General features: G+C 56.2%; 9 protein-coding genes across 9 annotated transcripts; 3 read left to right on the top strand and 6 right to left on the bottom strand.

The window, feature by feature from the left end:
* Positions 1–3491: 3491 nt before the first annotated feature.
* J3D65DRAFT_132435 (mating-type alpha-pheromone receptor PreB) lies at positions 3492–5289 on the bottom strand. Its single transcript, XM_066793904.1, has 3 exons — positions 4136–5289; positions 3765–4088; positions 3492–3687 (listed from the first exon to the last, which is right to left on the bottom strand). Exons 1-3 carry the CDS (start codon positions 4896–4898, stop codon positions 3653–3655), a joined length of 1122 nt encoding a protein of 373 aa, XP_066650750.1. The 5' UTR covers positions 4899–5289; the 3' UTR covers positions 3492–3652.
* Positions 5290–5999: 710 nt separating this feature from the next.
* J3D65DRAFT_560783 (putative RING finger ubiquitin ligase) lies at positions 6000–8505 on the top strand (the record flags this gene model as incomplete). The annotated part of the gene is made up of 3 exons (XM_066797482.1): positions 6000–6670; positions 6720–7537; positions 7601–8505. The coding sequence occupies 3 exons, from the start codon at positions 6000–6002 to the stop codon at positions 8503–8505; spliced, it is 2394 nt and encodes a 797-aa protein (XP_066650749.1).
* A 10-nt stretch (positions 8506–8515) lies between these two features.
* Positions 8516–9955, bottom strand: J3D65DRAFT_639156 (uncharacterized protein). The gene is made up of 2 exons (XM_066801687.1): positions 8826–9955; positions 8516–8758 (listed from the first exon to the last, which is right to left on the bottom strand). The coding sequence occupies exon 1, from the start codon at positions 9646–9648 to the stop codon at positions 8890–8892; it is 759 nt and encodes a 252-aa protein (XP_066650748.1). The 5' UTR covers positions 9649–9955; the 3' UTR covers positions 8516–8758; positions 8826–8889.
* On the bottom strand, positions 9945–11040 carry J3D65DRAFT_639155 (Alpha/Beta hydrolase protein). The gene has a single exon (XM_066801686.1). The coding sequence runs from the start codon at positions 10974–10976 to the stop codon at positions 10089–10091; it is 888 nt and encodes a 295-aa protein (XP_066650747.1). The 5' UTR covers positions 10977–11040; the 3' UTR covers positions 9945–10088.
* A 157-nt stretch (positions 11041–11197) lies between these two features.
* On the top strand, positions 11198–13137 carry J3D65DRAFT_639153 (uncharacterized protein). The gene is made up of 3 exons (XM_066801685.1): positions 11198–11859; positions 12351–12706; positions 12764–13137. Exons 1-3 carry the CDS (start codon positions 11250–11252, stop codon positions 12767–12769), a joined length of 972 nt encoding a protein of 323 aa, XP_066650746.1. The 5' UTR covers positions 11198–11249; the 3' UTR covers positions 12770–13137.
* Positions 13138–13244: 107 nt separating this feature from the next.
* On the bottom strand, positions 13245–13735 carry J3D65DRAFT_639148 (uncharacterized protein). Its single transcript, XM_066801684.1, has one exon. The coding sequence runs from the start codon at positions 13617–13619 to the stop codon at positions 13272–13274; it is 348 nt and encodes a 115-aa protein (XP_066650745.1). The 5' UTR covers positions 13620–13735; the 3' UTR covers positions 13245–13271.
* A 1249-nt stretch (positions 13736–14984) lies between these two features.
* J3D65DRAFT_132271 (uncharacterized protein) lies at positions 14985–18001 on the top strand. Its single transcript, XM_066793903.1, has 5 exons — positions 14985–15321; positions 15464–15547; positions 15650–15703; positions 16565–17608; positions 17663–18001. The coding sequence occupies exons 1-5, from the start codon at positions 14989–14991 to the stop codon at positions 17831–17833; spliced, it is 1686 nt and encodes a 561-aa protein (XP_066650744.1). The 5' UTR covers positions 14985–14988; the 3' UTR covers positions 17834–18001.
* A 570-nt stretch (positions 18002–18571) lies between these two features.
* J3D65DRAFT_639137 (uncharacterized protein) lies at positions 18572–19086 on the bottom strand. The gene has a single exon (XM_066801683.1). It carries the CDS (start codon positions 18889–18891, stop codon positions 18676–18678), a length of 216 nt encoding a protein of 71 aa, XP_066650743.1. The 5' UTR covers positions 18892–19086; the 3' UTR covers positions 18572–18675.
* Positions 19087–19649: 563 nt separating this feature from the next.
* Positions 19650–21539, bottom strand: J3D65DRAFT_132210 (uncharacterized protein). The gene is made up of 3 exons (XM_066793902.1): positions 21185–21539; positions 20349–21131; positions 19650–20299 (listed from the first exon to the last, which is right to left on the bottom strand). Exons 1-3 carry the CDS (start codon positions 21413–21415, stop codon positions 19754–19756), a joined length of 1560 nt encoding a protein of 519 aa, XP_066650742.1. The 5' UTR covers positions 21416–21539; the 3' UTR covers positions 19650–19753.
* Positions 21540–21658: the final 119 nt, after the last annotated feature.

Here is a 21658-nt window from a genome sequence, read left to right as displayed (position 1 = left end):
GTTGAATGCCATCATCAATAAGGGATTTCATGCAGACTGAGAAGAGCAGGGTCTGATGGCGCTCTCGTCGAACGCACCGGCATTGGCGAATCCCATTTGGCCGGCTGGCTCCACACGTCAAGGGAAAATGCGTAGGTGCTTTGCTACGGGCTAGCATCGATCTCCTTTGTGCACAGTCAATTTCGCTTTCCAGTCTTGTTCAAAAAAACGTCTTCATCTCCGTCTAGGTGTTTCCTTCGGCGAGTACATGGTCGATCACTTCCTCGCCACACGCTTCATCTGCCCGACTCTCCGCGGACAAATCCGAGAGGCACTTGAGTCTTTGACAGGAGAAGATCACCATCTTATCGAGCAAGGGCAGCCAAAGAAGTTGGATGTTCTCCCCCAGCTCTGCTTCTCCCCCAGCTCTGCAGCAACACCGCTCCAGGCAACGAGTTGTACCTCTGCCAGTCACTCATGGCCGTGCCGCTGCCACATATGTTGGCGACGACCCTCCCTGACCTGCTGGCGTGCCTCTCTGCAACAGCGGAGCAGCGGGTCCGCGTCGCAGACTGGGCAGAGGGCCGAGAGCGAGAGATGACCGAAGAAGAGGGGCTGTTCTTCTCACCGTCGGACGTAGGAAGATGTGGGATCCTCCGCGTCGTCTCTGATGAGCCACTGAGGGGACGATGCATACGGAGACGCCAGAACGAGCGCGGTGCACCTTCCTCGCATTGCCCATGGGGAAATTGTGGGTACCGTGGGGCCAGGCAGGGCCCACGGAGCAGCAAGCAGCTGAAAGAGCGGGGTCACCAACGGCGAGAGCAACCAAATGAGCTGCGCTGAGATGGGAAGATGAGACGACATGTCTTGGCTCCTCGCTCTCTTCCCTTGGCTTGATTAGGAGAAAGTAATTGCTCCGCTATCTCGGTCTAAGCACGCCTCGCTTTGCCGCAATCCGTCTGCCCGCCGACGTACTGACGTACGACGAGAAGCAGTACGGCATGGCACGGCGTCCTTTGTCAACTCAGCCACGCAGCGAGGTGCCTGACGAGAGCAGCTCAAGTGAATCCGCTGGCATACACTTCGTCAAAACGCTCATCACGCCAATGCTTTCCGCTAGCGCAAAGCTGGGGGAGGAGCCGATTGTTCCCGGCGGATTGTCGTCGTGCTGCAATTGGAGAGACGCCGACGTTTTGATGTCGTCGATCCGCAGCCATTCGCTGCGGCGCTGTTTCCCAGCGCGGTGCCGCCGTTGACAAGAAATGGCTTCCCTGCTGCCAGACCTGGCATTGCTACTAGCAGAGGGCCTGTACGCGTAGGCTTGCGTGCGTGCTTCGGCCAAGGCTCTTCGGGGCCATCCGCAGCTAGCCATGTCGCCATTCCCAGACCTACCGTCTAGCTTGCGTTTGTGTGCATTAGTCTGTCCACCCTCATCGCTAAAGAGCAGCGGGACAGACCGGAGCCTTTTCTGCTATCAGACCAAGAAACATACTGGAGCCTTGGTCCTGACCCAACTTGCCATGTTCGGTTAGTAAAACTGTCGGATTTACTCAGTCGGGCAGGCCGCCATGTGCGCGGCCACGTAGACTAGCCATTTCGACAGCTGCGTTTGCTTTCGCCTTTTCGGAAACCAAAACCACATGTGCTTTCCGCCGGCTTGTCTAGTTGGTGGCCGCCAGTCTATGCAAGTGATCACGTACGTCCTCAGGAACAAGCCAACGCCATCTCATGCCACCTGCCTACCTACCCACTTACCGAGACATCTTCTGTTGCTCCAAAATGGTCATGAACGCTGGAGCTGCTGGACTATGGTACCACCGTCTCTCATTCTACACTCTTTGCTCGTCATCACACATCCTCCATTACAGCAACCGGACAGCCTACAAAGCACAACACATCAACTCAACAGACGCCATGTGCATCACATTGTCACCTCGCAGCCCACCAGTCAGTTCCTCCGCCGTCTAAAGCCAGACTAATACACCACCAAAATCAATGACTTCCCAAATATACATACGCGTAGCCAGGGGCAGGGCTTTACGACCAAAAACCGTGCAGAAAACCGGGTCGTGTACGCGCATCTATTCGCCAAGTGTCAGAATAACACAGTCTCAGGTCGCCTCGGCGAACTGAGCTACCGCGCTCTAGTCGCTCTGGTGGGCTTCGATTTTCGTTCGACAGCTAGCTAGCGTTGTGCGGTGGTGATGGTGTCTTCTGGTCTAGGACAGGGGTGAGATTCAGTCGCGGTCTCCTCTCTGCTGGATGGAGGGATATATTGCCTGGTGGCTGCTAGCGCTCAGTCTTCAGAAGCATACGACTACACCATGCTACGCCAGGCTCCCATGCTCCCACCTCCGCTACGTGCGTTGTATATGCCTCTTTGTCTCGCACTCTCGAGCCGCGCTATGCTGTGGCAAGGGTCTGGCAGTACTTGGCTTACTGATGGAGCTTCCCCTGTCTATGCATGGCCGTCATGGCTAATCGACGCAAGTAGCCATCGCGCCACTCGCCCTTTGATTCGGGTATGTACGCCAGCGCAGACGGCCGCACCAACCGGTCCACCCGGTCTGCAATGAGCCAGCTTGCGGCATTGGTCGGAGGGACTCTGAGAAGACCTCCTCGCTTGCTGGCGTGCGCTGCTCTCCCTCCCTGCATGCCTACACGTATATCTGCGATGTTAACGTGTGCCAATGGATGGATGCGCTCTGTCATTTTTCCTCCTGTCCCGACGTCTCGGTAGTTTGCCGTGGCCTACTTTCGCTGCTTGCTCGGGGATGTGTCTGGCTGGCTGGCTGACTGAAAGACAGACGGCTAACGACGGGCGTTGGCTGCCTGCGTTGTCGTTTGGATGCTCTGCTGCGTGTGAGCTGTCGACAACGACGCAACGTACACACAAGACAGATGCATTTCGCATCTGCATCTCGCGTCCGCGTGCCGAATGCAGGGAGAAGGGAGTGTAGAAGACCCTGAGTCTGACTGCCAGCCAACCAACATATCACTGAGAAGGCGTATGGCTCTGACTGGCAGGCTGGCAGGCAGGCATGCAGGCCGGTTGGTTGGCGGAAACAACCTAACCACGCGCCACGAGCTCGGCTCGGCACTGCCTCCGGCTGCCCATTCGAGCAACGCACAACCCAACGCCGCGTCCCTGGGTCTGACGGCAGAAAGACGAGGAGGTGGACTGGAGTTCTGGTGGCTTGCTGACTCGCTTTGTATTCATCCTAATTACCAACATACGAACGCCTGGTGCCATGTGTGTTATCCCGCTGCCTCGCTCCTTGCCCCCCATAAACTCCCCTTGCTTACTCGCTCGCTTTTGAGAAAAGAAATGGAATCGTCGTGTGTTTGATCACCTTCCTGAAGTGAATGCTGGACTGTAATTTGCGTCCAATGCTCGGTTTGTGTGTGCCAGTGTCGAAGAAGAGAAGGTTTGGCGTTGAGCGAATGGTTGTGCTGAGAAGACAGGCGCTTTGAAAATCGAATGATGAGGGGCTTTGCATTAAGCTGTCCAAGATGGAACGACAGGTGAATGAAACGCTTGCTGTTTGAGAAGAAGAAGAAGAAATGACCAGAGAAGGGAAAATGCAAAAGGACCATATTGCCGGAAGGCTCTGGATGCACCATTGGCCCAGACTGATGGTGACTCCGTGCGGGCTGGGTTGCAATCCCATCATGGGAAGAGTCGATTAACCTTGTCGGCAGTGGCTAAACGCCAGAAACGGTCAGCTCATGCTCGCTCTTCTCGTCTATTGTCTGGAGCCTCCTGGTGATGATGTGCATACCGTAGACGTGCGTCTCATTTCCAATTTCGAGATCGACCTGGGTCGTCTCCGAGTCGGCCGTCTTGTGCGACATGGGCGACGTTGGACCCCTGAGTGGCGCCGTCGAAGTCGACTCCGAGACCGCCGACGGGTTGCGGTCGCGCCTCCATCCGAAGCTACCGAAGAGCTTGTGGTGTGCGTCGTGGCCGCGCGATGCGACGCCTTCGCCTTCGACCTTTGTGGAGGCCCAGATGGCTGACAGGGGGAGGAAGATGGCCACGAGCGTCAGCGCTTGCGAGCCCAGCATCGGCGTAGAGGTAAAGTATTGCAAGATGGAGAAGATGGCTAGAAGGGTCAGCCGTTTGTACGCTTGTTGGAATAGTGATTCTTACCTGGAATGACCAACGTGTTGCAACCCATGACGAAGATAATTTGCATCGGGCCAAATTGCTTCAAGCCGAGCCTACGGCGGTTTCGAATTGCAAGAGCCAGTTTACCGACGAAGACGAGGGAGAAGAAGCAGATGCTGATCGTGATGGTGATGTTCGAAGCGTTAGCGACGTCTGGTGCCGTGGTGTGCACGCCCAAGATTGACTGGACGTTGAGCACTGTCGCAACGAAGCGAATTGCGACGGCTGTGAGAGCGAAGAGAGATGACAAGACGACCAAGGCGTATCGCTGCGTCTTTGGGATTGTCACACAAACCACCCGGACCTGGAGGACCAGGGATATCTCGATGCAGATGACGAGAGCAAGCGTCAGGATCGTGGCGGCAACCGAGCCCGCAATGTCAGCGTTGGTGATGGGCGAGTAGTCTCCAGAGAAGTAGGAGTACGGATCCCACCAGGCTCCTGTGAAATAGAGGCACGAGAATACTGTACGCAAGATGTTGAGGATCAGGGACAGGGTGTTGAAAATGAAGATGGGGGAGCGGCGTTTTTCGTGCTTCGTCAAGACGAGCAGGATGGCAAGCAGGATGATCGAGGCTCCAATTTGCGTGGCGTAGTTGATGCAGGTCCGGATGGCGTACTGAGCGTAGAGTCTGAGGCCTGCCATGTCGACGGGGATCTTAGTTCCATCAGCCATCCGGAAGAAGACGACCTGGTCGAAAGGATTGAACGAAGCGGAAGGAACATCGCTGGCCAAGTCCGCCATGCTTGCGATCAGAGATGATTCCCCAGGTGTTGAAGCTGAGTTGGAAAGGGAAATGCGACTCCTGAAAGGTGATTTTTGGCTGATGGTCAGAAGGTAAGATTTGACGACACGGAATCAACTTTGTCCTTAAAGAAGGGAGAGAGATGTCTGTGAGGATCGTAGGAAAGGAGCTTAGATGTTCAAGTGGCGTTACAAGCGCGGTAAGAAGAGGCGAAGCCGACAATACGAAGAAGAACAATTGCCATATGGCGGCCTGGTGCAAGACAAGGTGAAAACGAAGAACAATATCAAGGTCCATTTCAGGTTAGCGCGCTGAAAGCCGCCCGCGAGAGTGCACATGGAACAATCGGCTCTGGCACCGCCTTTCGATAATCCGACGTCTGATGGCCTGCATCTTCACACTGTGATGCTGTATGTTGCCGGCTGATGGGCGGCGCCAGCCTGGTAAGTCGCTGCGCAGAAATTGAATGTTTTGAGACTGAAAGTTGACCCGCACATGTCCTCCAGTAGACTTGCACGCCTGACGGCCGGTGTACACTGTCAGGGCTGAAACTAGAAGCTCTTAGTAGCTGGGGGCGCTCTTGGACTTTCTTCCTGTTCACCAAGGTACGGGGTGGTTGGATACTGGCATCGGTTCACCAGAGATTAAGAAGAGAGCGCCTCAGATCTTGGATCCAATCGGTCAAATGACGTGAATGATGATAGATGAGACTACCAGAAAAGAAAGCCGGCAAGTACGTGTCGATGGAGATTCATTGACATTGTCGAGTCGAAAGCGAGGATTACTGTAGGAAAGCGCCTAATATCTCGGGAATTCCCTTTGGAATTGCCCAAATCGACGTCGAGATGAATGCCGTCTCGTGCGTTTCTGCTCTCGATAACTTGATGTTAATAAAGGTCGGCGATGTTTGTGCAGACATTGATGAGCGGAGACGAGAGGGCGGTCGGCGGTGGTTTCGTAGAGCGCGGCTTACTTCCGCCATCGGCTTCGCGACCAGCACCGCGTATCCCCATCTCCCAACTCAACACCCCCACACGACCCAACCTCACAAACTCCTGCAGTGCCTACTCATGGAGTTCCGGCCTCCCCCCGATCGATAGATGGCCAACAATCCACCGCCGTTCGCGATACTCCTGGTCATCCTTCTATTCCTCTATCTCACGCCTGATCCTCCGTCGCCAGGCGAGTCTCATCGACAGCAGCATGCCGTCGCCCACGAACGCGGTGCGCTCGAGGCGCTGAATAATTCCACCTATGGGGACTTACATCTTGGGAAAGAGGAGGACGCAAGACCGCTGAACCTGACCGGCTTTAGACCAGAACACGGCTTTCGCTGGGAACTTCTGGAATCAGCACAGGACAAGGCGCGGGACCAAGCAAGATACGCTCTCGGAGAAACTGCAGATGGCTTAATAGAAGGAGGCAGTGATCAATATCCTCTGCTGTATCACAACGTCACCGGTTTTGTGGAAGGAGAATGGAGGCGCACTGGCGCCTACGATGGGCCCCACGTCAACCTCTCCGCAATCACGCCGCACGGCACCTACACATCCGAAGACTGGAAACGAAATGTCACGGCTACTAGCGGTGATGTTCGAATCCATTTTAGGGAGAAGGAGAATGGCGAGGCGTGGAATACCTCTGTACGGCGTATCAGCGCCCGAGCCACAATTGGAGAAGAGACGTCGTTTGGCACATGGTGGGAAATGATACTCTATGGCATTCATTTTGTAGACTTTGGCGAGATAATTCTCACCACTACTAGCGAGAAGTAGGTACCAGTTTTGGAGGCTCTGGAGATGCGCTGACTGGTTCAAAAGGTTCGATGGCATTTTTGGTCTTCCACATCTGGCGCTTTCAAACCATACCTTCAGTTTGGGCAGAGACCTCCTGAACAAGACGCTGAACGAAACGATTGAGAAACAAAAGGAGGGCATTCTGGAAGATAGTGCGCCGTGGTCGTCAACCATGGAAGGCGAAGATTTATTCTCGGTGCCGCACTGCGAATATGTCTTCTATCTCCAGCAGCATCCTGTGCCGTTGAATCTCCCTGGTGGTGCCGCACCTGGAAATTCTTTGGTCTTACACCATTTGGAAGAGGAATTGCGCTTCCCGCATCGACCATTCCTGCCGAAAACACCCGACATGACCATGTCCATGGTTGCCTTTTCGCCAGACTGCGGTTTTACAATAGAGTCCAAAGGCCCGCCGGACCTAGCGCCTCAAGAGGGCAAGCATCTGAAAGGCCCAAAAACAGAAGCATATGCATTTGTTGCGCGGCGTCACGTCTTGCTTTTCACGGTCATCATTGCAGCACAGCTTCTCCTACTCCTCCGACAAATGAAGGAGGCGTCAACTCCGTCAACAAGAAGCCGCATCAGCTTCTACACCATTGCCATCTTGGCCCTTGGAGATGGCTTTGCTCTTCTTGGCTTCGCTCTTTTCGGGATGCAGATTGAGTCCACAACCATGTTGCTCCTTGCAACTGCGTATGTGGCCTTCCTATCAGTAATATTCTTCGGGATGGGCTTTTTGAAAGAAATCTGGACAGTCCAGTCAACGGAGCGCAGTAGAGAAGAAAGGCAACAAGCCGCAAACTCGCCCCAGGCGCCTAATTCTCCCGAGACCACCCAGCCAGGTTCCCGGAGCCAAACTCCCTCTGCTCCACCATCAGCCCCTGTTCTGTCGGCAGCCGGTGCAGAGACTCTCCCACTACCTGTGACAGCCCGGCAAGCCATTAACAGTGGGGCTACTCCCATCATCATTCCGTCGGATCAGGATATCGACGCGGAGATTGCTGAAAACCAAGACGGTGACGCCAACGCCAACAACCAAGGGTCTCCGCGTCGCGGCTTTGGTTCTGTCTACTTGCGTTTCTACCTTCTCCTCTTTGGCCTAGTTTTCCTTTCGCTCCATGCAACGACATGGCCAGCATCGGTGCAGTCTGTCTACAGCTCCACCCTCACTTTCGCGTACATGTCGTTTTTGGTGCCTCAGATCTACCGAAACGTCATGCGAAACTGCCGCAAAGCGTTGCGCTGGGACTTTGTCATCGGCCAAAGCATCCTCCGACTCCTACCTTTTGCCTACCTCTATGCGTACAAAGGAAATATCCTCCTCATAGAGCCAGATCTGAACTTCCTGGCCGTGCTTTGCGGATGGGTCTGGCTGCAGGTGTGCGCGCTCCTCAGCCAGGAGCATCTCGGCCCACGCTTCTTTGTCCGCGACACCTGGGTGCCCCCAGCATACGACTACCACCCGGTACTCCGCGCTGATGAAGAGGGTGCCAGTCTGCCGTCTGGCGCAAAGGTGCTCGCGGGCGAAGAGGCCGGCATGACGACCACGACCAAAGCGGGCGAGTCGCGGGACAAGAGCAAGAAGATCTTTGACTGCGCAATCTGCATGCAGGATCTGGAAGTTCCGGTCATTGCCAGCGCCGCGGACGCAGATGGTGCTGGTGCGTCTGGTCTCTCGGGCGGGTTGCTGGCTAGAAGGGCGTACATGGTCACGCCGTGCAGGCACATTTTCCACTCTGTCTGTCTTGAAGGTTGGATGCGGTACAGGCTGCAGTGTCCAATCTGTAGGGAGGTCCTGCCTCCGCTTTAATTCGATATATGTAAGCACTTTTTGGTCTCATAGCGCCAATGAACTCCTAGTCCAACAACTTTCCTTTGAAAGCACGAAAGCATTCTGCGGCCCAGTCTCTCACCTGATTGTTTCCTCAAATCGCTTGGTCGTCACTACTCGGCTCAATCTGCGGGCTCAAATCATCCGTCGCATAAATCCTTGCCTGTTTGAAGCAACTTGTTGAATACTCGCGGTCCCAAATCGGCCTTGATGCCGTCCAGAAATTCATCCGGTGCGTCATCCTCCTCGTCAGAAATCTGGTGATATAGCTGATGAAAGCTGAACAAGAGCATCGCCAGCGCCTTCTTGCTTGGTCCCTCGCCATTCGCAAGTTTCTCGAGCTTCTTCTGCAAAGCAACCTTTTCACGCTGCAGGCTCTCGATCTGCCCTTTGTAGGAATCGACATCGTTCTGTAGCTCGGATTTGACATTGATGTGTTTCTGTGTAGCCGCGCTCTGTGCGTTGTTCTCCGTCTGGAGTCTCTTCACTTCTTTGCGCAGTTCCAGCTCCTCGGCTAGCCGCTTCATGAGTTTGGTAGGTCCCTGATAGTGTTTTAAGTTGACGTTCTTTTTCACATTGGTAGCTCGGCTCACCTTTGATGAAGACGCGCTTGCGGGAGGAGTAACGACGTGGACCTGTCGATTGGGAATCTTGTACACGTTCCCGAATGAAGCTCCTTGGTGACTGAGTCAAGGCTGAAGAGCGGCTCCCGCAATCACTCGCATCCGCAGCAGCATCGGCGCCCTCGCAGTCCATCTCATCTGTGTTTTCCGAGGGCATGCGCGGCTCCAGAAGAAGATCTTGGTGGTTTAATGGGAGGCTGTCCCAGTCGAGACCTGCAGTGCGGCTGACGTCTACAACGTAGCCCTCCGAATCAAAATTTCGCACGTAGTGGCGAACCAAGCCCCTTGGGAGTCGAAAGGGAAAGTCCTTCGGCGTAAATCTGTCGAGCAATTTGATGGTCTGGTTTCTGTCGAGTAAGACGAAACGCGGCCAGTTTGTGGGGGTTTCCCGGAACGGACTGCTCCGCGGCTTAGGCATTTTCCCTTTAAATGGCGACCATTCGGCAGGTGGTTTGTTTGGGTCGCCGTCGTAAAGAGGCAGATTATTGGCCCTCTTCATTGAGAGGGATTCTTTTCGGTTTTGGGTGGTCCCACCTTGTGCGCGCCATTTAGATGGGCAGAAACTCGGGCTTCTGCCTTTCAGCGGCTGGAAGTCTCAGAAGTTGAAATTTTCAAGGTTTTTGAGCGAGAATTGGAGGCAATGGAGAACTGGCCATGAAGCTCTAAACCGCAACCCGCATGGAGAAACGATGAGGTAACAGTGAGGGGAGATCTAGGCTTTAGGCCAAGGAATCCGCCCACGACGTGCCGATAGACATTCAGTAGCAGGACATCGTAAAAGCATGTCTTACAAGGTTCAAGTCTCAATGGATCGTCGTAATTGCTCACCACGAAAGAGCTGCTTCAAGTTCACATCCAACACTAGGTACGGATTGAAGCTGGAGCTTTACTCACGCTGGTGGGTGTTACTTCAACAGCTGGCGACGGGCACATCCAAAATCAGACGCCAGACTCCTGGAGCCACTCGAAAACCAACCGCCCAACCTCGTCACTATTGCCATCGCACATCAGAGCGTGAGAATTGCCCGTTATGCCGACACTCGGCAAGTGCAGTAGTTTCTCTGTGTCCAACCGCTGACACCGCTCCATCAACTCTTCTGCCAACCAATGCCCCTCGACATGATCCCCTACGACTACCAAGGTCCTCGGCATCTTCCTCGCTGAATTGAGCATCACCGGCCACGGCTCGACCAACACCAACCGCTCAACGAGGCGCTTCGCCTGCTGGTCGTCGCCATCCAACAATTTCAGCATCAGGGCGCCCCCGTGGCTATGCGCGACGACATGGCACGGCCCTATCTCACGGATGGCCGCGGCGATACCTGCACATTCGACCGCATCACCGGTGCGCCGTCTGGCCGCGCTCATCGCAAGCAAGTCGTCCATGTGGGCAAGGGGGAACTGGCTGTTGGGGAACGGCTCGCGGGCGTCAAAGCGATCGAGAGGCCCGAAACGGAAGAGCTGCCACAAGTCTTTTGCCGTTCGATGCTCAGTCTCGCCAAGTCTAAGGGCGTCGGGAGCGCGTTGGGAGCGGCCGTAGTCTACAGCATCGATGAGATAGACGGGATGGTTGAAGGGTTGCTGTGTGGCTAGGTGGGCCCAGCCTGGGCGTCTATCGGGCGTGGCTTCCCACATAGCACCTGTCAGGCCGCCGCCGTGGATGAATAGGACGGGCAGGTTGCGTTTGGCGTTGGCATCTTCAGAAGAGAGGCTGATTCGCGGGGGAATATGTTGGACGTAGCATTGGTTGATGACAATATGACTGTCGCCATGTTGGGCACGCTGTCCTTTTGTGAAGAAGGATGTTTGTGGAGGATTGAATTTCATGCCTGTCGAGATTGATAAGCGTCACTCCAACAAAACACTCCTGGATGCTGCGAGTGTAATTCCTTGACTGTCAGAAGCCGTCGACATGAGGGAGCCGTCGTCTTGGGTGGGGGCACTGCGGTGCAACCGGAAGTGTGGCGCATCAGTCCGCGCGAACGCCACAGTCGACGCGAACAGTCTCTCACGACCCTTGCATCCCGACCGCGTCCTTCTTCTGTGCCAAACCATCGCCCCCAAACACAACACACTCGCCGCGCGACCACCCCGACCAAAATGTCCAAAGACGACGTCAGCGACGAGGCCAAGGCCCTCGTATCCACCGACATCAACCTCTACGAACTGCTGGGCATCGAGCCGACAGCAGACGCCAAACAGCTCAAGTCCGCATGGCGCAAGACGTCGCTCAAATACCACCCGGACAAGAACCAAGACAACCCCGAGGCCGTCGAGAAGTTCTACCTCGCCAAAAATGCCACCGAGCTGTTGTCCAACCCCACGCTGCGTGCGCAGTACGATACCTCTCGCGAAGCGCGTGCCCAAAAGGAACGCGCCAACTCGCTCCTCGACGCGAAGCGGCGCCAGATGGTGGCAGACTTGGAAGCAGGGGAGCGCGGGGCAAAGCGGAAACGCGCCGAGGAGGTCGATGCGGAGGAGCGACTGCAGCGGGAGTTGAAGCGGCTGGCGCAAGACGGCGAGCGCAGGCGGCGCGAGCGCGAGGAGCAAAAGGCCAAGGAGCGCGAAGAGGAGGCAAGGCGCGACTACGAGCGCGACATGAGACGGCGATCGGGAGTACACCAGGCCAACGGCACGGGCAACAACAGCAGCAGCAGCAAGAGCGGAGGAGCTGAGGAGAGGGCGACAGCAGCAGCGACAGCCACGCCGGGTAAGCAAAAGCAGCGGCCGTTTGATGCCGGATCCGGGTCCCAGAGCGCACCGAGCACGCCGGCGGCCACCAGCAAATCCAAACCACCTGCCTTTTCCTTCAGTCCCAAGACGCCGGGCGGGTCGAGCAAGTTTGAGCAGGACACGTTGGCGCGGCTGCGGGCCAAGCAGGCGGAGAAGAAGAAGTTGGAGGAGCAGATACGGCAGCAAGAGGCGGACAAGGCACAAGAGACTGCGGCGACCTGAGGGTATGCTACCTACCTTTTCCCAAAGGCAGAGACATCGCAGGGAGAGTCTTTTTGGGTTGTTGCTCTGGGAGCACGAGTGAAAAAAGGAATAGAGATATGGAGTTGGTGAAATATACCCCCGGCGGAAGGCCATCAAATCGAAGACTGTTCAAGATGTTCTACCTCGACGTCATGTATTGTGCTCATCAACATCGCTGCGATTTGCTTTGCCGTCCACGTTAGTCGTCAGGCTGACCGTCTGCAGAACCAGCCGACACTTTACTTCGCGACCACGACGGCAACGCAATCCGCCCCGACTGGGCACGCTTCGCATGGGAAGCCTACCAAGAAGGCCTAATAAAGCCACCGCCACGCCCACACTGGCTGTACGCGGCCCTGCGCTCCTACTCCCGACGGTCGCTGCGCCGCCGAGCGCGCGACGACTGGAAAAACTCGGCGTCCCTGGCCTACTTTGCCGGCGTCTTCAACATCCCGCTGCAGGCCAAGTGGGTCTACGCCGTGTGGGAGAAGCATTCGGCCGGGTCGATCAGCAAGGCGGTGCGCGAGGAGTGGGTGCACGCGATTTGGATGGCCTATTTCGCCGGACGGAGCTATCACAAGGTGGGTGATGGACGTTGTTGACGTGTTGCTTTGGCTGTGTTTGCTTACTTGGTCTAGACGTGAGTCGCCGCGGTACGAGACGGTTCTCGACTTGGTTGAGTTCTTTGCGTTTGTCACTGCCTGCATCTGCATTGTACGGAGTGAAGAGTTTCTTGATTATTACGCTGTATTATGTGCCTCTAGAGCATCCTGTCTTGCCCATCCTGTACCATTACTCCTCCGATTGATCACAACTCTCGAAGGGCATCTGTTTGCTGCCTTTTTCAACAGCGTCGTTGAGGGAAACCAGACATCTCCCATTCCCTTGGCCTCGTCAACTGTAGCGCAAGCCTGCATCATCATCTGTTAGCACATACTCCATCTTCTCTTGCTGGATGGAACACATACACAAGGCCACAGCGGCTGGATGCTCCATGCGCGTTACACATGGCCTTGAGAGTACATGGTCGAAGCCTCCCTGCGTGAAGACGGAATTGCCCCCCAAGCACATCGACACTGATGTCTGCCGCGCGCCAGAATGCTCCTTCATCTGCCCTCTCATGCCATCACAGCTCCTCACAGCTCCTCACCCAGCAGTGACGGTCGCAGTGACCCCCTCCCTCCTGCCCTCCATCCTGCCCCTCTCCCGGGCCATCTCCAGCTGAGCCTCCCTCTCGGCCACAAGCCTGGCCTCACGCTTGTCCCAGATGCAATAGGCGGCCTGACTGATGACCGCGAGGGTAAACATGGTCGAGATGATGACCAGAATTATCCACGTGTTTATGCCGTCTGGGTGGTAGAAGGCGGCGACGGTGGCGGCCCAGAAGGCGAGCATGATGCAGGTCAGGATCATGAGAAGGACCACCGGGAAGCTGCAGGGGTGACGCGTGAGGGCCCGGTCCAGCGCCTGGCATGGGTTCTTGAAGTGGCGCATGTGAAGTCTGGGGCGCGTGCTGGGAGCGGTCGGCCTGTGGGCGTGGGGTTAGCTGGTGAGGTTGATGGAGGGTGGTGGTGAGGTGACGGACTGGGTGCGAGCGGCGTATGTTGGCATCTTGACGATCCGGCGCGTGTTGTGTAGAGTAGTAACTGTCCAGATCATCAGCATCTCTCATGAACAAAGCTTCAAACCAGCATTAGAACTTACAGAGCGTGAGGCAGGTTGATGAAGAGAGACGAGACTTTCACGATGGCTTTTGCAGGTGTGGAGAGTGGTGAGGAGTGTAGAGAGTGGTGAGGAGGAAGAGGAGCAACATCGCCAGACGAAATTTACATTTATATTCCTAATAATGTGCGCTCCTGGACAAGCTTAGCGTCGCCCGTTGGCGGAAGGGACAGGACTTTACAGCAGGCGGTCCGGTGTTGAGGTAATTGACCGAGCAAACTAGGCAAAGGGACTGTGGGCCGGCGAAGCCTCTGGTAGAGGGAAGACAGCGTCGACACGCTTCCTCGGTGCCTCTTCTTCATCTTTGGTAGAGAAGCTGGTGGTGGTGAGCTGATGGTGGACCCGTTGCGCCGGTGTTTGTTGGATGGGTGAGTTGAGGGTCCTTTTGCCTTGCTCTTCGATTCTTAACTGACAAAGAAGACTGCGCTGTGCATGAGGTCTGTCCGATGCCGCTGCTGGCGAGAGGCCGCAGGTATGTTTGCGATAGAGCCTCGACGTCTAGACTTGCGTCACCTCTCACTCGAGAAGATTTGACCGCCGCGGGCTGGGCAAATATGCCTTGTTTGCTACGAGAGTCGTCTTGGGCATTGGGCGGCCACAAATCCTACTGTATCGCATCTCGTCGCGCAAGGTGGACGTATTTGTCCTTGACGTCTTTGAGCATTCTCTGTGACGACATTTCTACTGCTACGTTGGCCGTGTTGACAATGGAAAAGCATTATTCTTGGGGGCCACATTGACAGCGGCGGAAGAAAGTCGCAGTCGCAGAGGTAGACATATGGGAAATCGGCCAGGTCTTGGGGTAAGATTACAATCCAGGCTCTTCAGCGTCAGGCCATGCATGTATCTAAGCGCTCGACGTGGGAGCAGCGGGAAATAAGCGCTGGCCAGGAGACCAACGGTTGTTGAGGCGGACATGAGGAGTCGTTGGTCTTTATACCTACCGTATGGAGTTGAATCCTCGAACGAGACATGCAGTCAGCGCATCGGACCCCAATGGCGGAGGAGAATGCAAGCTCTTCAGCCCGTTGGCCATGGCTGCTAAGCGCTCAGCCTGGCAGCAGTGGCACAGCAAATAGGGGGCGGCAGTTTGTCTACAACAGAGTGCATGTGCAGACTACAGGTCTGGTGACAATCATGTATGACGCTGAGTGGTGGGAGGCGATGCGGCTGGGGATTGGCGCAGGTGTGGCGGTGCAGGGGCGTTCCACACACACGTACTCATGTTGCCGAATGCAGACTAGCGGCGGGAGAGCATGGGCGTCATGTCATGGCGACAGGCGACAGCGACCCGACGGCTTCATCAGCCCAGCTCCCAGCTCCCAGGTCCTCCCTTCCATCATATAACCACCCACCATTCTCCACCGCCGACTCTTTCTTGCCCTCGCCTCTGCTTTCCGCTTCCTCCCACGATCCTCACTCAATCCACTCCTCCAACCTCCAACCTCCAGCCTCCAGTCGTCCAACCATGGGTGTAAGTGTCGCCGCCCCTCCGAGCTCGGCTGGTCCAGGGAGCTTGGATTTGTCCTGGGAAGGGAAGCTCCTCCGTCTGCCCCTCGTTACCCCGCTGCGGACGTCATCAAGACCAGCCAGGCTGACTCTTGGGTTTCGAACAGCTCGCTTCCAAATTGGCCGCTGCCGGTCCTCCTGCTGCCGGTGGTGGTGGTGGTGGTGGTGGTGCCGGTGGTGCTGGCGCATATGTGAGTTGCCACTCCTGTCCTGCTTTTGCTGCTAGCTATGTAGTCACTGCTGCCTTGCTGCTGCCATGCGCGTTGCAACACGTACGCTAATGTTGAACACAGCCTGGCGCGCCCGCTTATCAGGCCTACCCCGGAGCATCCGGTGGCCCTCCTCCTGTAAGTGAGCTTCCCGCTCATTTTTTTCCCGCGGCCCTTTTTGTTTGCTCCCGCCCCTTCACCTCCGGCCTTTCGTCATCCCGCCTGCGACGTCACTGCCAAGCCGCCCTCTCCACTCATCCCTCTTCGCAAACCTTGGGACCTTGCCGCACCTGCAACTAGACAGTCGACTGCCTCTCTGGAACGCCTTTCTGCCTGACCCATCGACCACTGGTCCCGACTTCATCCATGGCGGGCTATCAGTCGTACCCGGGAGGTTATGCCTACGGCGCTCAGAATCAAAATCAAAATCAACCTCCGTACCCTCAGCAGCCGCAGCAGCCTGGCTACAACCCGTCCCCATACTCACAACCTGCGTCCTACCAGAGCTATGCCGCTCCCTCGCCTTCTCCTTACGGACAACCCGCGCAATCTCCTTATGGCCAGCCCCCACAATCGCCCTACGGCCAGCCTACACAATCTCCATATGGCCAGCCTGCACAATCTCCATATGGCCAGCCTGCACAGTCGCCCTACGGCCAGCAACAAGGAGGATATTCAAGGCCACCGCCTCCTCCGCCGTCGGGGCCCACTGGGCTGAGACCTTCAGGGCAGACTCCGTACGGCCAGCCTTCAACGCCGCAGCCTGGTTACGGACAGTCTCCAGCGCAGTCCTATGGACAACCTTCCCATACACCTCAGCCCTACGGCCAACCTCCGCCTCCACCTCGTGCTGGTCCCTATGGCCAGCCTTCCCAACAGCAATCCTATGGACAATCACCTTTCAACGCGGGACCGGGATATGGACATGTTCGTCGGGCGCAAAGATACCACACAGAGATTTGAGGAGATTTTGGCTAACCCAACAACTCACAGGGTCAGCAGGGCTATCCTCCTCAAGGTCCGCCCCCGGGCCAAGGCTACGGCGCGCCCCCGCCGGGAGGCCCTCCTCCAGGCCAGCAGGCTTCCCCGGCCCAGCTCCAGGCTTTCAAGCAGATGCTCGGCAGTGCCATTCAGGAGAACCAGCTGCACAACTTTTACCCGCCCAACTCTCCGGCTCTTGACCAAATTGCGCAACGCGCAAGCGTCCAGGTCGCGCAGCTCTGCCAGCGCTGGCGCCTTCCTCAGGAGATCGGAAACGATATCGTGAAGCTCGGTCTCTTCGACATCATCCTCTACATCGATGACAGTGGCTCCATGCAGTTCGAGGAGAATGGCGAGCGCATCAAGGATCTTAAGCTGATCCTCGAGCGCGTCGCATTCGCTGCCACTCTGTTTGACGACGATGGCATTTCCGTCCGCTTCATGAACTCGATGCCCCCTCCGCAGGTCACTGAGCACATTAGGACTGAGCAGCAGGTCGACCAGCTCATGTCGCAGATTCAGTTCAAGGGCCTTACTCCGATGGGAAGTCACTTGAAGGAGCGCGTCATTGATGAGGTCCTGCGCAATGCGCGTGCTGGCCAGCTCAGGAAGCCAGTCTTGGTCATCACCATCACCGATGGTCAACCCGCTGGCGAGCCGCAGAATGCCGTTTTCGAGACTATCAAGAATGCTACTTCTGAGATCGGCCGCATGCCGCAGTACGGACCTGGCGCAATCAAGTTCCAATTCGCTCAGGTCGGCAACGACGAAAAGGCCCGCGAGTTCTTGTCCAAGCTTGACCAAGATCCCATGGTCGGTCATCTCGTCGACTGCACGTCCAACTACGAGAACGAGTCGGCCGAAATGGCACGCGCCAACCCGCCCGTCGACCTCACCCCGGAGCTGTGGCTCGTCAAGCTTCTCCTCGGCGCGATTGACAAGTCATATGATCGCCAGGACGAGAAGGGCAACGCCGCTCCGCCTCCCGGCGGCCCGGGCGGATATGGTGCTCCTCCAGGCCAGTATGGCGCGCCCCAAGGCGGATATGGTGCTCCGCCTCCGGTAAGCATGGACCAAACCTTGTTCTCATGACGATGTTGCTAAACTACTTCGCAGGGCCAGTACGGCCAGCCTCCTCAAGGTTACAACCCTCAGGGCCCTCAGGGCGGCTACGGTGCTCCGCCTCCGGGCCAGTACGGTGCTCCGCAGGGAGGTCAGTATGGCCGTCCGCCTCCTGGTCAGCCCGGCTACCCGCCCCAGCAAGGTGGATACCCGCCTCGCTACTAAGCTGCAGCGTCTCTTAGCACGCAGGCTACCTTGAGACAAGCTCTTCTCCAGTAGCCTTGCAGCATTAGTGGCGGCATTTCAGACATGAGTTTTGGGAGGATTCTAGGTTACGGCACGGCACGTGGTGGTGTGCATTGGTTGGCTTTTCTTTGGGGCCTCAAAATTGGTGCTGAAATCTGCTTTCCCTCTTTTTTTTTCGACAGACGGACGGGTGCATTATGGATACGGATTGGCTGGCAGGCAGGGGAACTGGTTGATATCCTGCAGTGATTGCGGTTATGGATTGGATTGCATCAGATTTCTTTTTCCCCTTTGTGCTTTTGGAATAGGCACCGATCAATGAATAAGTCCGATGACTGGGTGTGCAATGCGTGTGGAAAGATGTGAGACTGACTCTTTGGGTCTGGCTGCAGCATTGAACGACTGCTCCCTGAGGGTGACTGAAGTAGCGATCAAATGCTCCCTAAGCGCAACTGTAGTGGCAAACGAATGCTCCCTGTACATTATGAAGGTATCGATTGAATGCTCCTTAAGATGCACTTGCATTGCTAGGCCTTCTCATTTCTTTCGACACCTGCTGAGGTGGATCTGGCACGTTGTATGGAGCCTTCCTATGCGCTCTGCAAATCACGACATCCTGTTCGCATGATGATGACGGTGCCAGCATGACTAGGTGACGGATCAAGGTGCATCCACAAAGTCAGTGAAGAGCTGAAGGGTAGAGGCAGAGAGCAGGTGCGGTGTGTTACGGTTTCGATTAGAAATTAGGTACCATGAAGCCTCTCGACATCACTTTGCCTCCAGCTGCGTTCCCAAGGGGCGCTCTGTTGCTTTGCACCACACTAGTGAGTACTCACAAGACGCACAAGATGCACGAAGCGCATCGAGTCATGAAGCCAGCATACACGCACACAAGCAAGCAAGCAAGCAAGCACCAAGCACCAAGCACTATTAGGCAAAGCAGGAATGAGGAGGTGCGGTGTTGACGCGAAGAAAGCGAGTAAGCAAGTGAGAAAGGAGCACAGACAAACTGAGCTGCCCTTGTTCCTTTTTTTCATCCTTGCGTATAGGCCAGTACAGACCACAAAGGTGTCCCAGACAAGTGTGCTAGCCTCAAGGTACTGTGGCCACTGATAGTGTGTATGTGTGCTGACCGCTCTGGTCCGGACAAAGCGGCAGTGGTAGCAGCGAGCGAGCGTATGCCGATGAATTGATGAACAGCTTAAGCTGATCGAGCGACAAAAGCGGTAACGACAGGCGGAGGCTGTACGGCAAAGGCAAGACTTGAGCAGAACGCCGGGCAGAAGACGCAGAGGAGCGAACCAATAGACGACACAGACAGACAAACAGACAAACGAAACGCGACAGGACGCAACAAGAGAGATTCAGGCGCTGGCGCAAAGACACAATGAGGAAATGAGAAAGGGGGTAATGGTATCTCTATCGTACAAGTGTGCCACGCCAACAACGATGGCAACAAGGAAAAACGACCAGGGGAGCAAGGAAAATATCCAAGGTAAGAGCTTTGGCTTTTGCGCTGATGGATGATGGGGAACGCTAAGAGACGCTGACAGACTGACAGACGGACGGACGGACAGAGGGAAGGCCAATGGAGAGGCTCTGGCAGGCGATGTTAAAATGATATGAGACAAGTGTTGGTATTGCCGAAAGGGCAGTGAGAAGGTAGGTAGTCGGGAATAGAGGCTGAGCCATTCAATGCGATGCGCGAGACGGAATGGTGGTGGAGAGGGTGCTGAAGGCGCATTGGGCTTTGCAGCCCCAAGAACTTCGTGTCGATGGTAGCACGCAGATATCGATGCTGGGAGCAACGATTTCGTTGTGGAAAGGGAATTTCCACATCGATTCCCTTTACCCGCGTCTTCTTCAGCATCAACCCATCACATCAACCGCCTCGGCGTGTCACCGCACAGGTAGAAACCCTTGGGTGGATGTAGGCGGCGCACTCGGCGCGGACCCTGTCATTGCCTTGATGCTGCTTCCACTGACGCTCCTCCTGCCATGGTTTACCGGCGTACCAGCGCCACTGGACGGTAATGTTGCCGTAGCCGTACCTGCCAAGGGCCCTGGACTGACCAAAACGTTGATCATTGTCGTGCTGGCGCTGGCACTGACCGGGCCGCTGGCCACCCCGACGCTGCTCCGCTGCTGCGGACTTACTACACCGGCGGCCACAGCCGTCGCAGCAGCAACAGCGTCGCGTTCTTTTTCCTTTTCGGCGGCGGCGGCAGCGGCTTGCCGTTGGAGCTCAACTTCCTTGCGCTTCGCCAGGAGCGATTTAAGAGCGCCGAGCCACTTCGCTAGCGCATCTTCGTCGGGGGCGCAGAGTCGATAGTTGCGTTCTTCGGCGATGAGTTGGAGGCAGAAGCGCTTCGACTTCGAGATTGGGTCGATTTCAACGGCATTGAGAAGGGATGGGAATGGCAGGATGAGGGTCGCAGAATACTCCTATGAACGATTAGCTGGATACGGGCGGGGGAGTTGGACGGGTGCCCACCTCCTCATTTTTGTAAAGCCCAAGGGCTCTCGGACGAAGAACCGCCCAGAGCTTCTTCCACTGTCGCACGCCGCCTTTGGATTTGAGAATGTAGAGCCATCCTTGACAAATGACGCGCTCGTCATCCGGTTTTTGGTTTGATTGAGGGTTGCAGTAAATGGCGCTACTGATGGTGCTCATCTGGCTAACGTTTTGCGCCAAGCTTGGTCTCCCACCCGAACTGTCGTAAGTGGTGTTTGGATCGTTGGGCTGCGAAAACGAAAGCGTCGAGTCGCGGAAGCCCGATGGACCAGGCGTGTCTGAGAAGTCGGAGAAGGAAGCTTGTTCATTGCCGGAATAGGCGAGGTTGTGTGATGGTCTTCGCGCACTGTGCAAGCCCTCAGGTTTCACGGAGCTTGATGGTCGCGCGACGCCCTCTCCCTCAGAAGAGCTCGAAAGCATCTGCTCGCGCAGCTTCCTGTGTGTGCTGCGACCTCTCTCAGCGTTGCGACCCTGCGGGGGGCTCGTCTGCATCATTTCCTCTTCCTCCTCGTCGATCCGCGACTCGCGACGGATAAGTTCGACCCAGTCCTGCGCATCATTGTCCGAGAGAGCTGCGAGGTGGAAGTTTCGCGACGGAGAGAAAAGACCAAAGACGTGCTTTGCCCTCTTTGCTGAATCTCGCTGGCGAGCGACGGCGGTAAGCTCGGAAAGGGCAATTTGATGGCGTAGGCGTGTCTCATCGCGATCCTTGTAGATGGAGAGTGTGTGCGGGCGCAAGACGAGGTAGACGGTCTTCCAATTCTTTTCGTAGCCTAAGTCAACGATGATGCCAAAGAGGTTGGCCGTGTACGTACCTTGGTCTTCCTCGTACGCTTCATTACTTCGCCGGACTTGAGAACCCGGTCGAACTCGAAACTGCCGTTTTGATTGACAGGCGAGAACATGCCGAGGCCTAGGTGATGAGCCTTGGATTTGTCCTTGGACGAAGACGAAGGTCCAGCGACCTGCGCTGTTGTAATCTTCATGATGGTGGCATTCGGCGGTGTGCTCGGTCGTACCGTGGAAGGGGCGATGGTATTGGCCATGGTGGTGACCAGGGTCGATTCTTATTCAGGAGAGGTCGACGTTTGTTCTTGGGGGCGAACAGGGACCGACGTAGAGCTACCAGCGCACTCCCGGTCGAGGTCGTCAAAGTGAATCTGTTCCTGAGCCTGCGCGGTGGGTGCTCGACGAACGGGAATTGAGCGGATCCAGGGGCGCGGCGCGAGGCATGGGCTGGGCGGGCAGGGCGCTTAAGCTTGGAGCTTGGCTGGCGAGCAGGCCGCCGG

Source organism: Phyllosticta citribraziliensis (genome assembly GCF_038025025.1).
Source record: "Phyllosticta citribraziliensis strain CPC 17464 chromosome Unknown J3D65scaffold_13, whole genome shotgun sequence".
Lineage (NCBI taxonomy): Eukaryota > Fungi > Ascomycota > Dothideomycetes > Botryosphaeriales > Phyllostictaceae > Phyllosticta > Phyllosticta citribraziliensis.
The sequence above is the reverse complement of the archived record's forward strand: the minus strand, read 5'-3'. Positions and strand labels throughout refer to the sequence as shown.

Coding starts and splice junctions, on each gene's coding strand:
- J3D65DRAFT_639137 (XM_066801683.1), bottom strand. CDS start 18,891: ATGAAAAAAAGGAACAAGGGCAGCTCAGTTTGTCTGTGCTCCTTTCTC.
- J3D65DRAFT_639156 (XM_066801687.1), bottom strand. CDS start 9,648: ATGAAGAGGGCCAATAATCTGCCTCTTTACGACGGCGACCCAAACAAA.
- J3D65DRAFT_132271 (XM_066793903.1), top strand. CDS start 14,989: ATGACGCTGAGTGGTGGGAGGCGATGCGGCTGGGGATTGGCGCAGGTG. Junction 15,548..15,649: donor CCGGTGGTGCTGGCGCATAT/GTGAGTTGCCAC, acceptor TGTTGAACACAG/CCTGGCGCGCCCGCTTATCA. Junction 15,704..16,564: donor CATCCGGTGGCCCTCCTCCT/GTAAGTGAGCTT, acceptor TCACAGGGTCAG/CAGGGCTATCCTCCTCAAGG.
- J3D65DRAFT_132210 (XM_066793902.1), bottom strand. CDS start 21,415: ATGGCCAATACCATCGCCCCTTCCACGGTACGACCGAGCACACCGCCG. Junction 21,132..21,184: donor AGCGTACGAGGAAGACCAAG/GTACGTACACGG, acceptor GGCTACGAAAAG/AATTGGAAGACCGTCTACCT. Junction 20,300..20,348: donor GGCTTTACAAAAATGAGGAG/GTGGGCACCCGT, acceptor AATCGTTCATAG/GAGTATTCTGCGACCCTCAT.
- J3D65DRAFT_132435 (XM_066793904.1), bottom strand. CDS start 4,898: ATGGCGGACTTGGCCAGCGATGTTCCTTCCGCTTCGTTCAATCCTTTC. Junction 4,089..4,135: donor CAACACGTTGGTCATTCCAG/GTAAGAATCACT, acceptor TGACCCTTCTAG/CCATCTTCTCCATCTTGCAA. Junction 3,688..3,764: donor AAATGAGACGCACGTCTACG/GTATGCACATCA, acceptor TCTGGCGTTTAG/CCACTGCCGACAAGGTTAAT.
- J3D65DRAFT_639153 (XM_066801685.1), top strand. CDS start 11,250: ATGTCCAAAGACGACGTCAGCGACGAGGCCAAGGCCCTCGTATCCACC. Junction 11,860..12,350: donor AGCAGCGACAGCCACGCCGG/GTAAGCAAAAGC, acceptor GACCGTCTGCAG/AACCAGCCGACACTTTACTT.
- J3D65DRAFT_639148 (XM_066801684.1), bottom strand. CDS start 13,619: ATGCGCCACTTCAAGAACCCATGCCAGGCGCTGGACCGGGCCCTCACG.
- J3D65DRAFT_639155 (XM_066801686.1), bottom strand. CDS start 10,976: ATGAAATTCAATCCTCCACAAACATCCTTCTTCACAAAAGGACAGCGT.